This window comes from Hemitrygon akajei, chromosome 11 (assembly GCF_048418815.1).
Source record: "Hemitrygon akajei chromosome 11, sHemAka1.3, whole genome shotgun sequence".
In the NCBI taxonomy this organism is placed as follows: domain Eukaryota; kingdom Metazoa; phylum Chordata; class Chondrichthyes; order Myliobatiformes; family Dasyatidae; genus Hemitrygon; species Hemitrygon akajei.
Genome location: NC_133134.1, coordinates 10,137,056 through 10,153,940, shown reverse-complemented (window position 1 = coordinate 10,153,940; position 16,885 = coordinate 10,137,056). Strand labels below are relative to the sequence as shown.

The window sequence follows — 16,885 nt, the reverse complement described above, 5'->3', positions numbered from 1 at the left end:
GGGATTCGGGGTGGGCCTGCACCTCAATCTCACACGTTTGGTGGGGCTGGAGACTGTTTTCCCTCGACTTACGCAGCAGACTGAACCAGAGTGTTTCACCTGTAATAAAACAAATCTCAGGGTTGTATATGGCGACCTATAATGTACTTTAATAATAAATATACTTTGAACTTAGTACATCTTAAACAACTCAATGCAGAACCAAACACTGGAACGCCACTAATGATTACTATGAAAACAATTCTTTTTTTTTTAGCATTAATGCCTATTTCCAGAGAAAATATACAAAAATCAAGTAACACAAACTTATTGGGTTAGGATTTTTGACCAAAGCATTGACTGTTCATTTCCCTCAGTAGTTGTTGCTTATGGTGACTTCCTCCAGCAACCCCAAATTCCAGCATCTGTGGTCTCTTGTGATTCAACAAAGACATTCCGGCAACCTAAACCAAGCAATTTTAATTTATAATATTGTGAAGTTCTGCAATGGCATTGTGTTGAATTAGTATTTGAGTTAAGGTCAGTAATGTGGTCAACTAACAACTGTATTTCTACAATGAAGGCCCTGCAACAATAATTTATTGGAAATTCCTGAGGTAAAACAAAAACTAAAATATGTAAATATCCAAGTTTGTACAGGCTAAGGTTAATCAGTTGTGGGCATGCTATGTTGACACCGGAAGCATGGCAACACTTATGGGCTACCCGAGCACATCCACATGTGACAAATAAACCTCATCTTTCTTAAAATAACTCAGCACCATTTGTGAGCAGCCAATTCTGAGGCTTCACAACAAGAAAAAATCTCCTGCTGAAGGGTCTCAGCCTAGAACGCCGACTGCACTCTTTTCCATAGACACTGCCTGGCCTGCTGATCTCCTCCAGCATTTTGTGTGCTGCTGCAATTTTGAGGCTTGGTTGCTACAAGGTATTGCACCAGATGGCGCTGAAGGCCTTTCCATGATCTTGTAAATCTGGTTTAAACTCTCTAAGTACAGCCTGCTCTCCTTGTCCTTTCTGCAAATTAAACAACAGGTAGAAAGGAGATGTTGAGATTGTAGGTACGCTCATCTTATGGCCTTACAATGTGCTTAACCATGATTTGGGATAAATCAGCTTGCTTCTCAGCATACTGTCAAAGATCTGACAGTATTGGCCATATAGGACATGCCCTCTTCTCATTGCTATCGTCAGAGGTACAGAAGCCCGAAGACAGAAGCCAATGTTTCAGAAACAGCTCCCCCACTACCCACCATTCCGGTCATCAGATGACTCAAAGGATCATTAACACTGTCTCACTTTTTTCACTACTTTTTAAATTTAACATGCAGTCAGCCCTCCTTATCTGTGAATTCTGCATGCGCGAATTCAACCAACTGCGAATCGCGAAAACCGGGACGTGCTCTTCCAGCACTTGTTGTTCGAGCATGTACAGACTTTTTCTCTTGTCATTATTCCCTAAACAATGCAGTATAACAACTATTTTACAGAGCATTTATATTGTATTATAAGTAATCTAGAGATGATTTAAAGTATACGGGAGGACATGCGCGGGTTATTGTGGATCGGGATCGAAAAAAATCGGAAGTTCTCTTACTAATTAAGTCAGAACAGGTACATCCGGTATTATTTAGTGTCAGTTAGTCAAACGTTTGTCTTAGTATATAGTATATATTTTACCTTTCTATGCATATAAAACACTTAAGAATGTATGTTTCAGCGCCGGGCTCGGGAACAGAAGTTCCTGAGTTCGATCTAGTGACAGATTGCTTTTGAGTGCGCTCTCCACCGTGTCGGGTTGACGTGGAGGATCAAAAACCCAAAACCCCAAGACCCAATAATTAAACCACTACATTGCTTAGTAATAATTGTAGCTTTCATCGGGGCAGAGCCTTTCTCACTTTATCCTTTAAAATTGTTCCGATCGTTGACCGACTGTAGCCTAACGCTTTTCCAATGACCGATGACATTTCACCTCTTTCCGATCGCTTTATTATTTCCACTTTATTTTCAATCGTGATCGTGATTACTTTCGTGAACAGAAACACTGCAGATTTAGAGTTCTGCCGCCGGGTCCTAATGTCCACCGCACTGAGACAGGTTAAATAAGGTCTGGGGTTCCACTGGATCCTAAGATCCACCGCATTGAGGCAGGTTGAATAAGGGACTTGAGCATCCGCGAATTTTGGTATCAACGAGGGGTCCCGGAGCCAATCCCTCGCGGATAAGGAGGGCCGACTGTATATATATTTACTGTTATTCACATTTTTTTCTCTCTATTACCATGTATTGAATTGTACTGTTGCTGCAAAGTTAACAAAGTTCATAACATATGCTGGTGATATTAAATCTGATTCTGATAATAATCTATTAATTTCTAAATAATCTAATAATAATCTATTACCACTTAACATTGATTCAAAGGTTATCAACTTCCCTTTTAAAACACGGTCCTTTCTTAACCCTGTTCCTCAAAACACTCTCTTACCTCAACACTGACCACTTGTCTCACTGACATTGCAACTAACAAAATGAATGTGTACAATGACAATTTGGTTGAAGTTTTTTCTCCCAAGTGAAAGTTAGAATCCTAGCAATTTAATAAATCGTGAAAGGACAATGTTTAGCCAGCAGACCAATCAACGAGTAACTGCAATGAATCCTTTGCTTCAATTGCAAATTATCGCCTCCTGTCCCAATGCATGAGTGTGGTGAGCAGTCAAATCAATTCTGATATTCAGTAACTACCACCTCTAGTGTAAAGGGGGATGTTGAGACTGGGATGACAAGGGGGGATAAAGCCGTGACTATTACTGAACCATTTATATTGCAGTTCATCATTCTTAAAATGGAATTATGGAAAGTGTATCAGTTTGAAGTTTATGCTTTAAAAGCGTGTTTTCTTCAGCTTGCAGAGTCTCTTGAAAATAGATCCAAAATTCCATAAATCTTCCTATGTTAGGTTCTTTTCATGCTGGGTCATTTGGCAGTGCTACAGAAGTTTTGAATCGTTCCTAGCAGCTAAACATAATAAAGACTGGTGTTAGCATATATCTACTTTCACAAGTATATAGGATAACACTTTGACTACAGAGCTCATGAAACACTGACCTAGTGGTGCTCAGAGCAATGGAAACCTTGCTCGAACATGCCCAGAGTTGTCAACAGCCGACAGCCCAGAAGAAAGAAACTATCCATTTCCTTGACATTACCATGACTTGCTGCTGGCAAGAAGTCAAAACACCAGAGCTGAGGAGTTGGCGAACATTCAGAGAACGGAAGGAAAAAATAAATCAATGTCTTCTGTGGTTTTAAATCAAATTAAAGTAGAACTTGCCACTCAGAATTTTTCAAACCTTACTAGACAATGTTGGGGAGAAGTAAACCAAAAATGATTTCACAAGAAAAGCATTATGTAAAACACTTAAGTTTTAAATGCCAGGCATATAATGGAAGAAAATGGCACATTTCAGGCAAAATTATAAAATGTATATTTATCTGACAGATAGAGCCTTCTTATTGTGCTTTCTGCAGGTTGCACAACACACATCATGTCCTTGAATACACATCAGATGTCAGGATGGTCAAGTGGTCATCTTCGAGGGCATCCAGGACATCTTCAAAAGGCAATGCCTCCAAAGGGCAGCCTTTTATCATTAAGGACCCCCATCACCCAGGATATGCCCTCTTCTCATTGCTACTGTAAAGGGTTTCTTATGTTACTGCGTATATTAATCAAAATGGCTTGTTTGTTTGTTAAAAGTAAAAATGCTTCTCTGTTATGCTAACTGGTGAGAGAGTGCTTTCTCTTGCAGCTTGTTTGGGTTATAATTACTGATAACGAGAATTGTATTCATTTGTTAACCAATTGGGATAGATGTTATTCTTTCTTGTGGATCTGTGAGCTGTTGTTGCGCGAACTTTTGGGGAGTTGGGAAGGAGATCGCGAGGAAGGTGGACGGTGCTGGAGGCGCTGCTGGTCGATCACCGAGGGTGGTCCCAGGTGCACGGGTCATGGAGGTCAGAGAAGATCAAATAGTGGACCGAAGACTTGATGGTTGAGCTCCAACAATGTGCATTAATTGACTGAACCCTGATAAGTTCTGGCACCTTTTCTTTCCTTTCTTTTCTTTCATATATATTGTATCGCTATTAATCACTTAGTTCTAGTAAGATTTATAAAGTGTATTCTGTAAACGTACATGGTGTGCGCTTGATACTGTGTGTGCGAGTTTGTACCAGTGTGCATTTCACAGCATCCACGTATACGGGAGGCGCGGTTTGGTGGGTGGACGAATCTTCCTCTAGACCAGGGGTGTCAAACTCATTTTAGGTCACAGGCCGGATTGAGCAAAATGCAGCTTCATGCGGGCCAGATCAGTCGGACGCGTGCGAACGCAGCTTTCGTTGCCTCCGTTTTTTCAGCCTGCTCTCATGTGTCTCAGTCTCTGCTATAACTACAAAGTGTTTCACTTTACAAATTCCGTTTCTTATGAAGAAGACTACTGAGCAAGACTGCCGAATAAATACTAAAAACCCTGAAAACCTGGTACCTGAATAAACTCAGCATTAGCCATATCATACGCCATAGGCGCTTTGATTACTGGGGCCAGCTTTAATAGTAATTAGATATTATCTCGCGGGCCAAAGATAATTCCACCGTGGGCCGGATTTGGCCTGCGGGCCTTGAGTTTGACATATATGCTCTAGACATACACCAGCCGATCGCGTAAGCGTTACACTACCATCAGGGAGGAGGCACCAGAAGATACACATGCAAGGATTCAGGAACAACTTCTTCGCCTCTGCTGTTTGATTTCTTAATGGAAATTAAACTCATGAACACTGCCTCACGACCTTTTTCCCTTCTTTTTGAACTACTTATTTAATTTAACTTTTTTAAAATTCTCTCTCTATATATATTTTTTCTCACCCCTTATGGGTGGTGTGTATGTGTATTTTTCCTTCAGTCTCAGGTCATCTTTCAGAGCCCTGGGAGCTTGAGGGTTTGGGGCAGTATCCTTGTTGTTCCTAGTAGTGCACTTTTCTGGACCAAGATCTCAAATGCTGTTGATTTGTTGGAGCCACTCTCCCAGTCCAGGTGTCGCAGCTTTAAGTGCTCCTATCACCACTGGGATTACTCTGGCTTTAACCTTCTACGTCCTTTCCATCTGCTCTTTCAAGCCCTGGTATTGCTTCAGCTTCTCATATTCCTTCTTCCTGATGTTACTGTCATTTGGGATGGCCACATCTATTACTATTGCCTTCTCCTGCTCCTTGTCCAGTATTACTGTGTCTGGTTGGTTAGCCCGTACCTGCTTATCAGTCTGTATCTGGAAGTCCCACAGGATCTTAGCTCTATCATTCTCCACTACCTTCTCAGGTGTTTCCTATTTGGACTTGGGCGTGTCCAATCCACACTCAGCACAGGTGTTTCTGTAAACAATTCCTAAAATATAGTTGCGCCATGATGTTCCTGCCTACATCTTGCACCTTTCTACTACGTGCTGGATGGTTTCAGGGGATTCCTGTATAGTCTGCATCCTTGGTCGTGTGTGTGTGTGTATACACACACACACACTTCTTACTGTAATCCAGTTTTTATTATTATGTACTGCAATGTACTGCTGCAGCAAAACACCAAATATCACGATTTATTTAACCTGATTCTGGTCTAAGGTGCCAGATTCAAGGAATAAACTCTTTCCATAGTAAAATAGGTGTTCTGCTCTCCAAATGGAGGCGTGGGTTTGAATGTCACTTCTGACATGCACTTTCAGCCTAGAACTAGATCATGAGTTAAGGGTGAAAGGTCACATGTTTAAAGTAAACATGAGGAGAACTTCTTTACTCAGAGGGTGGTGAGAGTGTGGAACAAGCTGTAGGCAGATGTGATGGACGCGGGATATCAACACTTAAGAGAAATTTGGATAGGTACATGGATGGGAGGAGAATGGAGGGTTATGGTCTGGGTGCAGGTCAATGAGACTGGGCAAATTAATAGTTTGACATGTACTAGATGGGCTGAAGAGCCTGTTTCTGTGTTCTATGACTCTAACCCCAACTCTATATACAGAAGAACAAAGATTAGGTTCAGAGGAGCGCGGAGAAAGAGTGAGATGTGGAGAATGTGAGAGAAGAAAAGGTGAAAGATGATGGTGGGAGAGAAAAAGAGTATGAGGGGCATTTAACAAAGCGTGCAGTGATGCTGGAGAGCATACGCATTGGAACTATGAAAATGGTAAATTGGAATAAGAAAGAGAAATCCAAGTGAGTCACAGAGACTGCAGTCAATACTCTGCTGTTGTTCACTTACTGCCACTTTGGCTAAGGCAATGTTTCACAGTTTGCTTAAGTAAAACCTGGCAAAGGCGAGTAACAGCAACCATCCTGCATTAAAAATACTAAAAACCTTCATTCATATCTTTAATATTTTTATTGGAACAAGAAATTATATGCAGACATTTCAACAAAGTGCAATTATCAATGTGAGATTTATCAAATGCTTTTCCAAAGCATCAGCTTTTACTTAAAATTCCAAGACTCAGGAGTAGTCATGCACAAAATAAAGTGTACTGGATACTACCAAGGATAATACAGCAATTAATGTAGTAAATTTACATTGGCGAACTCCATGTCCACATTTAACACATCTGCAATATATTGAATTCCGTGGCCGTTTCAACCCAGAGATGTTCTATCTACCTGTGTTGCAATATAGTTAGCCTGGACATGAGATTACAGCCAGATCTGAAACACTTGTGTACAAGATAATAAATCGAGCAGATTGAGAGACTTCTTCCCAGGGCAGAAAATATTAATGCAAAGCAGCATGATTTTCAGGTGATTGAAAGAAAGTATGGGGCGGGAGGTGTCAGAGGTAAGTGGGGTTTTTTTTACACAGAGTGGTGAGTGCTTGGAATGCCTAGTCAGAGGTGGTGGTAAAGGGAGATACATTAGGGGCATTTAAGAAACTCTTAAATAGTCACATGGATGATTGAAAAATGAAACGCTATGCAGGAGGGAAAGGTTAGATTGATCCTGCGGATTAATTTGCGTAGTGGCAGATCGTTGAGTGAATTGGAGACAGTTCCTTGTGGACTATACATGCTAGATTTAAAAAGTGTGCGAGGCCTGTGGGACTTGTCTGCGTTGCAGGAGGTTGCTTGGGTTAATAGCAACTAGAGTTAATTAGCATTAGCCAATAAAAAGAAGCAGTGTTTGAGTGGAGTGATCACTGTGTGAGTGCTAGAGTGGTCTGTCTTTGGCTTAACAGGCTTACGTGGGAACAGGCGCAGGCTAGAACTTAAGTTTGAGAAGTAAGAGGCATAACAAATGGAGGCAGGATGGTACTTTGGGCAGTGTGATCTCATGTGAGATGTGAGATTTTGGCATACGTAACATTCTCTCTGATGACTACATCTGCAGGAGAAGCACCCAACTTCAGTTCCTGACTGTCAAGATCAAGGAACTGAAGGTGGAGCTGGATGTCCTCAGGACCATCCAGAAGGCTGAAGATTTTAGAGATGAGGCTTTTACCGAGGTGGTCACAACCAGAGTGCAGGCTTCAGATAGTAGATGAGTGACCACCAAGAGACATAAAGGGAGTAAGCAATCAGTGTAGGGTTTCCCTGGAGCCATTCCACTCAGCATTAAGTATACCCCTTTGGATACGACTGAGAAGAGGATGACCTACCAGTGTACAGCAGCAGCAGCCTGGCCACGGCACTGCGGCTGGCTCTGAGGCTCAGCACAGAAATTGTGATAGGCGACTCAAAAGTTAAGGGGTCGGATATGGGATTCTCTGGCATGAATAGAAGCCAGGATCATGTGATGCCTCCCAGATGCTAGGGTTCAGGATGTCTCAGGGTGACTGCAAAAGATTCTCAAGATGGAGGGTGAGCATTGGCACAATGATATAGGTAGAAAGGGAGAAGAGGTTCTGCATAGTGAGTACAGGGAGTTAGGGAAAATGCTGAAGAACAGGACCTCCAAGAGAGTAATCACTGTCCACCGTCTCTAAGAGAGGATGTGTGGATCCTTTCCACACATCCAGAGGAGGTTCATGAGAATTACCCTGGGTATGAAATGGTTAATGTATGAGGAGCATTTGATGGCTCTGGGCCTGTGCTTGCTTGAGTTTTGGTGAATGTGGGGGGAATCTCATTGAAACCTATTGAATATTGAAAGGCCTTAGCAGAGGGTTATAGAGATAGTGGAGAGGATGTTTCCAATAGTGGGGGAGTCTAAGCTAGAGGGCACAGTCTCAGAATAGTAGGATGTTGCTTTAGAACAGAGATGAGGAGGAATTTCTTTAGCCAGAGGGTGGTGAATCTGTGGAATTCATTGCCACAGACGGCTGAGGAGGCCAAGTCATTGGGCATATTTAAAGCAGAGAAACTGGGAAACAGCTTCTTTCCCCAGGCCGTGAGACTACTGAACTCACTTCCACCACTCAGGTGTTATCACTTATGAAGCCAATAGCGTATACTGTTTAGACTCGCTTTGTAAATGCATCTTATTATTTGTTAGTTTATTTGTGGTAATATTACCCTTGTGAGTTACACGTATTGTATTGTGCACCTTGGTCCAGAGGAACATTGCTTCATTTGGCTGTATATATGCATATGGTTGAATGACAATAAACTTGAACTTGACTTTGATGGGTTCTTGATTAGTAAGGACATCAAACGTTATGAGGAGAAGGCAGGAGAACCGGGTTGAAAGGGATAATATGATTGATTGGTGGAATAAACTCCTCAGGACAAATGGCCTATGTCTCATAGTCTTAAGGCCTTGGACTCACAGCCTTTTTTTTTTAGCTCTTTTGCATTTTGAGATTTGCTCATGCCTCTCATTGTGGAATTTTGAAAGCTATAACAAAAGCCAACTAAACTAACACAAAATACCATGAAATAAACTCCCCTTTAGGGTTTCAACACAACTAATCTGAAACCATACCTGTGAAAATGAACTCTTGTTACCAAATACCTCCTGAACTGTTGCAGATTGACAAGGGATTAAAGCAGTGCAGAGGGAGCTAAACCCATATACATCCTAGGGGCAGGAAGTCACTCACGGGGTTTATAAGAATGGGGTAAAGTAGGTATGAAATGACAAAGATAACAGATGCAACAACTCCTAACATGTTCATCCTCAACAGGGAGATAAAGAAAAGTAATCTCAGCAGTCTGACCCAAATCTGACTTATGTACCCATGAACAGTTATTTCTTTCACAATATATAAATGTTTCCACTGTGGAAGTCTAATTCAGCATTTAAAATGTGAAGTGTCTGCTTTATTGTCTGGTATGGCAGTTTGAATGTGCAGGAATGAAAGAAGCTGAAGCGAGTAGTGGACCAGCCTGATATATCACAGGCACAACACTCCCAATCGTCAGTGGTATCTAAAGGAAGTGCTACCTCAATATCTATCGTCAAAGATTTATATTTTATTTCTTTTTACTTAGAGAACAGTAGCAGGCCTTTCTGGCCCAACGAGTTTGCACCACCCAATTACACTCATGTGACCAATTAACCTACTAACCTGTATGTCCTTGGAATGTGGGAGGGGAACTGGAGGAAACCCACAGTGAAGAGCATACAAACTCCTTACAGTCAGTGACGAAATTTAATCTATGTTGTGGGCACTGTAATTGCTTCACACTAACCACTATGCTACTGTGCTGCCCCACCGTCCAGATCGTGCCAACTTCTCGATGTTACCATTGGGCCAGAAATGCAGAAGCCTGAAGTCCCACACCACCAGGTTCAACAACAGTGACTTTTCTTAAATAATTTGGTTCTTGAGCCAACCAGCAAAACCCTAATGACTATGGTTTAGTAACACTATGTACTATTTGATCACTTGCACTAGAATTGATTTTAGCTTTGTTCTAATTGTGCTCTTTCTTGTAAAAATTGTGTAAAATTTAAGTTTAATTTATGTTTTTCTTGTGATTGCTATTCATATGATGCCATGCGCCTGTGATGCAGCTGTAAATCATTTATTCCTTGCATCTGTACAGTATATTTGACTTTGACTTTGTTTTAGACTCCACAGACTTGTATAAATCAGGATGTTTTAACAGGCTGGGTAGGTATAGTTAACTATTCATAGTTAACAGAAGTTTATGATCAACTATGAAAGTTGGGGTTAAGAAATTAGATACAATTCAATGACATCCCTTTTCAAGAAACAAAATCTTCATCCTGTCTGGCTGACATGATTAATTTCCCACTTAAATGGCCTAGCCATGCTGTTAAAGGGGTATTCGGGCATGTAAACAACTGCTGATCATCTCTGTGATAGAAGATCCTGAGAACAAAAAGTAAAACTTCAGCCTATATCTTCATTCATATTTTAGCAATAAAGCTTGTTCTCCAAAACTTGATTTTGATTACATTGTCGATGTACTTTAAAAACATTGCATGCAATTGCATGAAACTGAAACTGAAAATATTATCTCGATAAATCAAAACATAGAAACATAGAAAACCTACTTCAGCCCACAAAGCTGTGCCGAACATGTCTTTACCTTAGAAATGACCCAGGATTACCCATAGCCATCTATTTTTCTAAGCTCCATGTATCTATCCAGGAGTCTCTTGGAAGACCCTATCATATTCGCCTCCACCACCATTGCCAGCAGCCCATTCCACGCACTCACTACTCTCTGCGTAAAAAACCTACCCCTGACATCTCCTCTGTACCTACTTCCAAGCACCTTAAAATTGTGCCCTCTTGTGCTAGCCATTTCAGCCCTGGGAAAAAGCCTCTGACTATCCACATGATCAAAGCCTCTCATCATCTTGTACACCTCTATCAGGTCACCTCTCATACCTTGTTGCTCCAAGGAGAAAAAGTCAAGTTCACTCAACCTATTCTCATAAGGTATGCTCCCCAATCCAGACAACATCCTTATAAATCTTTAATCCTTGTAAATTAAGTAAGACACACAATAGTAACTTCATTAAACAAGGAATAATGCTTTTCACCAAAAAGACTTCAGATTTATATAGCTCTGTATTTACACAGCCTCAAGAATTATTACTTTTTACCCTCCAATGAAGCTGGCGCAAAATACTCAGAAGATATACGGTCACGTAATGGCTAGCACAATGCTTAACAGTACCAGTACCAATTCCCACCGCTGCCTGTAAGGAGTTTGTACATTCTCCCCATGACCCTGTGGTTTCCTCAGGGTGCTCCGGTTTCCTCCCACAGTCCAAAGACATTCTGGCTGGTAGATTAAATTATCCCATGATTAGTCTAGGATTAAATCGTGGGATTTCTGGGTGGCAGAGCTCAAAGGGCCAGAAAGGCCTGTTCCATACTGTATCTCAATAAATAAAATAAATAAATGAATAAAGATTTCAATAATAATGCATTGCTTCTCACAGTACATCAGTATTTCCAATTAAAAGTAGTAGTAGATAATGAGAAAAACATTGCAGATCTCTAATATTGTGGCAGTACTTTAATCAGCACAGCTGCAAGGGTTCAAATTGGCAGCTCATTACCACCTTCTCTCCCAGTTTAACATAACACACACACATGTCTGTCTCACAAGGCTTTGCTAAAGTTTAGCGACACAAGTCAAGTCACTTTTTATACAACACACACAAAATGCTGGTATTGGTGTTTGCTCTTTGAAGTCACTTTTTATTGTCATTTCGACCATAACTGCTGGTACAGTACACAGTAAAAATGAGACAACGTTTTTCAGGACCATGGTGCTACACGAAACAGTACAAAAACTACACTGAACTACGTAAACCAACACAAAAACTACACTAGACTACAGACCTACCCAGGACTGCATAAAGTACACAGAACAGTGCAGGCATTACAATAAATAATAAACAAGACAATAGGCACAGCAGAAGTTAGTAGGTTGGTAGTCCAATGGCTTGGGGGGCACACGGCGATAGATGATATTTTAAGGTGCATAGGTGAATATCCAAATAAAATTACTTCTTTGAGTCCACCAGAAAGATTGTTCTAGTTAATTGCAATAAAAGAATGTCTCTAACCTTTTTTATGCCATGGACTCCCACCATTAACCAAGGGATCCATGGACCCCAGGCTGGGAAACCCTGTTCTAGACCAATAGAATTTCCTCGATTCTTTCTTCAATTAGCTTTTGTTTTAAAATAATTTGATTTAATAATAGAACACAGAACATTAAAGGCCATTCAGCCCACATTGTTGTGCCAACCATTTAACATACTCTAAGATCAATTTAACCCTTCCCTACTCCTTAGCTCTCCATTTTTCTATCATCCATGTTCCTATCTAAGAGTCTCTTAAATGCCCCGATGTATCTGCTTCTACCACTGCCCCTGGCAGACAGTTCGTCACAGCCACCACTCTGTGTAAAAACTTACCTCTGACATTTCCCTTGTACTTTCCTTAATCACCTTAAAATTATGCCCCTGGTATTACCATTTCTACCCTGGGGAAAAACATCTATCCAATTGATTTATGCCTTTTATCATCTTGTACACCTCTATTAAGTCACCCCTCATCCTCCTTCACTTCAAACTGCAAAGTCCTAGCTCCTCAACCTATCCTCAAAAGACACATTCTCTAATCCAGGTAGATCAAGGTAAATCTTCTCTGAACCCTCTCTAAAGCTTCCAGTAGCTTTATCTTCCAGAAGCTTCCCTTTTGTTCATCAGCCTCCTTTATCTTTCCTTTGGATGTTTTATTTTATATTGAAACTTGCAGTGTAATAGTAATGTCCTATTACTCACATATTTCAGAGATCTTGTACCGGCTGACTTTGGAAACCATGGTGAGCAACAACAGGCAACCTGTAAGTCCTGAGCACGTGCTAAAATATTCATCAATGCAAAATAATACAAGCACGCTACAATAGGACAAATCATATCATCCTCAATGTTCAAACGTTCTGAGTAAATTTATTATCAAAGTAAGTACAAGTCACCATGTACAACCTGATGTTCATCTTCTTGCAGTCATTCACAGTATATACAGGAAACACAATAGCATCAATGAAGGACAACAGGACGGACAAAAAAAAATGTGACACAAGACAACAAACTGTGCAAATACAAAAATCAAGAAACAAACAAACAAATAAATAAATAAATATTGAGAACACGAGATGAAGAGTCCTTGAAAGTGAGCCATAGATTGTGGGAACAGTTCAGTGATGGGGTGAGTGAACTTGAGTGAAGTTATCCTCTCTGTTCAAGAGCCTGGTGGTTGAAGAGGAATAACTGTTTCTGAACCTGGTGATGTGGGTTCTGAGGCTCCTGTAACTCCTTCCTGATGGCAGCAGCAAGAAGGGAGTATGGCCTGGATGGTGGGGTCCTTGATGATGGATGCTGCTATCCTGCAACAGTGCACTATGCAGATGCACTCAATGGTGGGGCTGACTTTACTCGTGACAGACTGGGCTTAAATCACTACTTTTGGTAGGCTTTTCCATTCAAGAGCATTGATGTTTCCATACCAGGCCATGATGCAACCGATCTATATTTTCTCCACCAACATCCATAGAAGTTTGACAAATTTTACTTAACATGCTGAATCTTTTACAAACTTTTAGGAAAGTAGAGGCGCTACCGTGCTTTCTTCTTAATGGCATTTCTGTGCTCAGCCCAGAGCAGATCCTCTGGAATTACACAGCGAGGAATTTAAAGTTGCTGACTGACCCTCTCCACCTCTGATGCCCCGATGAGGACTGGTTTCCTCCTCCTGAAGTCAATACTCTTGCTGACATTGAGTGAGGGGTTGTGGTTGTGGTATCACTCAGCCACATTTTCAGTCTCCCTCCTATCTTCTGATTCATCACTAACCTTGATTTGGCCAATGACAGTGGTGTTGCTAGCAAACAAATATGGCATTGGAGCTGTGCTTAGCCTCATAGTCATAAGAATAAAGCATGTAGAGCAGGGGGATAAGCACATAGCATAATCTACTGTCTATCCAATTTAAACTGTTATAAATATCTCAGTGCAGACTGCATGGAAAAAAAAATTAAAGAACTGTATTATAAGTTCTTACCAAGAAATACTTTTTGGATCTCACTCTCTGGATCATCCAGATGAACCAATAGTGCACGGTAAAGGAATTCAATGTGACTCTTGAAAAATGATCTGTCGTAATCATTCCCACAACATTGGAACCAAACACTCAAAGCTTTGGCAGCTGCGATACGTACTTCATCCAAACAATCATCCAACCGTTTCAGCAGCTCTAATTAAAAATAAAGAAAATTAATCATTACTAGTGATGCTATGATGCCACAAACTTCAGCAATTTTAATAAAAGGAACTAATCCAGAATTTCCTTATGTATTCAGGGGCCACTTCATTAGGTATATCTGCTAATAACTAATCAGTAAATCATATGGCAGCAACCCAATACATAAAAACATGCTGACATAGTCAAGAGGTTCAGTTGATATTCAGACCAAACATCAGAATGGGGAAGAGATGAGATCCAAGTGACTTTGACTGTGGAATGATTGCTGGTGCTTGACAGGGTGATTTGAGTATCTCAGAAACTGTTGATCTCCTGGGATTTTCATACAACATACTACAGTCTCTAGAGTTTACAGGGAATGGTATGAAAAACAAAACAAATCATCCAGTGAGCGGCAGTTCTGTGGGCAAAAATGCTATGTTAATGAGAAATCAGAGATGAATGACCAGACTGGTTCAAACTGTCGGGAAGGAGACAATAACTCAAATAACAATGCATTACAACAGTGGTGTGCAGTATAACATCTCTGAATGCACCACATATTGAACATTGAAATGGATGGGTTACAGCAGCAGAAAACATGAACATACACCCAATGGCCACTTTATATGGTACAAGAGATAGCAAATAAACTGGTCACTATGTGTATATTTTTGAGACAATATTCAAAGATGCGACTTATAGGGCAAACTACCCAAGCCATTATAGTTTCCTTCATTAAAAAAAAGCCAGGATCTAATTAATCTGAATTATTTTTTTAAAAATGTCTATTTCCAGGAATACAGGGGATCCCCATTTACGGCCATTTGGGTAACAGCTATTTGGTCTGACAGAAGTCACAAATCACTACCCAAAAATTTGAGAAACAGAATAAAATACAGTCTCACTGAACTTATATTGAAAAAAGTTAAGTAAATTAAGTCTTTTCTTCCCCAATGAATTTTTCTTATTTATTTATTCTCTCGAGATACTGCACGGTATAGTACCTCTGGCCCTTCAGACCGCACTGTCTAACAATCTCCAATTTTAACCGTAGCCTAATCACAGAACAATTTCAATGACCAATTAACTTACCAACTGGTAGGTGGGAGGAAACCAGAGTACCTGGAGAAAACCCACGTATTCCACAATAAGAAACATATATCAAAATAAGCAGTGTAAAAAGAGAGCAAGATTCTGAATCTGGTAAATACACCACCTGGATACAATTTATTTAGCTTCTCAGGATCCACCTGATTCCCACAAACTTTTAAAATGGCACTTATGGCACGACAAGCCAGCAGTCGACTCATTTTGGAATCTTCATCCAGGGCCGCAATCACTTTTGGCATCAAGCCTTCATATAATCCAAGGGCCTATTGAATAATTGCAAGCAAAGGAAAATTGCAGTCAATCTGATTTTTCACACAATCCTGCAAACTACAAATGAAAGTTACACACACAAAACGCTGGAGGAACTCAGCAGGCCAGGCAGCATCTATGCAAAAGAATAAACTGTTGATTTTTCAGGCTGAGACCCTTCATCAGGACTGGAAAATAAAGATAAGTTCAGAGTAAGAAGGTGGGGGGTGGGGAGGAAGAAGGACAATGTGGTCGGTGATAGGTGAAACTGGGAGAGGGAGAGGGATGAAGTAAAGAGTTGGGAAGTTGATTGGTGTAAGAGATAAAGGGCTGGAGAAGGGGGAATCTGATAGGAGAGGGTAGACTTAAGATGCAATAATGTCACAAAGATTGTGAAACCACGTGAAAGAAACATACTGATAAGATGAGGCTCCTTGTGGTATTACTGGCTAGACCTGGCCAGTCAGAATGGATCATTATAGCCCCTTACAATTGTAAAATACCTTGCCTGATACACCCCTTTCTCAACCATACTTATTTTCACTTTCCAAAATGCTTACTATTTAAAAAATATACTGAAAGGTATGTTAATATTCTTGTATATTTGAAAGTTTCTTTTATTCTTTTCTTTTCACAGGTTTGGTCCTACAGGATTGCAATTCTACTCACAGTGAAGATAAAGCTTGGTTAGCAAACAAAAGGGGCAATTTTATACAGAAAAGCATTAAGTATATAATTTGCAACTCCACCATGGACGGTTGCAAGCTGCGCTGTGAAAGGAGGTGGTTTTGGCATGGGACTAACAATCTCATCCCATAAAAACCTAGCACTACAGGAACGCCAAAAGAAGCTCCAAAGACCTCATCCTTGGGAGAGGAAGGAAAAAACCTAGCACTACAGGAACGCCAAAAGAAGCTCCAAAGACCTCATCCTTGGGAGAGGAAGGATTTTCGATGGGTTACACCTTGAAAGACTGAAGGAATGGCCCAGGGCAGAGGACTCCAGTGAGCTGCTGTCGGAGGCCTTTGCCCCTTAAGGGGTGATGGGCTTAAGAAGAAGAAGAAATAATTTGCAAAAAGAATTTGGAAAGGCACAACAAAGAAAAATTAAACTTGAGACAATGATCGATTACACAGAGCTGATCTGTTGTAGTTAGCAAAATAAAACAGTGAAAACTACGTACATTAACTTCTCGTTGCCTCATTAAAGCAGCCAGCATTAAATCCTGGACATTGTCTCTCTCTTCCCTCTTCCATTGGGCAGAAGATACAAAAGCCTGAAAACTAGGCTCAGGGATAGCTTCTA

The 16,885-nt window shown here is 40.7% G+C and overlaps 1 protein-coding gene across 1 annotated transcript in view; it reads right to left on the bottom strand.

The window, feature by feature from the left end:
• LOC140735307 (dynein axonemal assembly factor 5-like) overlaps positions 1-16,885 on the bottom strand; it is a 167,240-nt gene that overhangs the window by 8,557 nt on the left and 141,798 nt on the right. Inside the window, exons 11-12 of the mRNA XM_073060195.1 lie at positions 15,438-15,594; positions 14,039-14,230 (exon numbers count right to left, since the gene is read on the bottom strand). Of these exons, the coding sequence (XP_072916296.1) occupies positions 14,039-14,230; positions 15,438-15,594 (349 nt within the window). The remainder of the gene's footprint in view (positions 1-14,038; positions 14,231-15,437; positions 15,595-16,885) is intronic.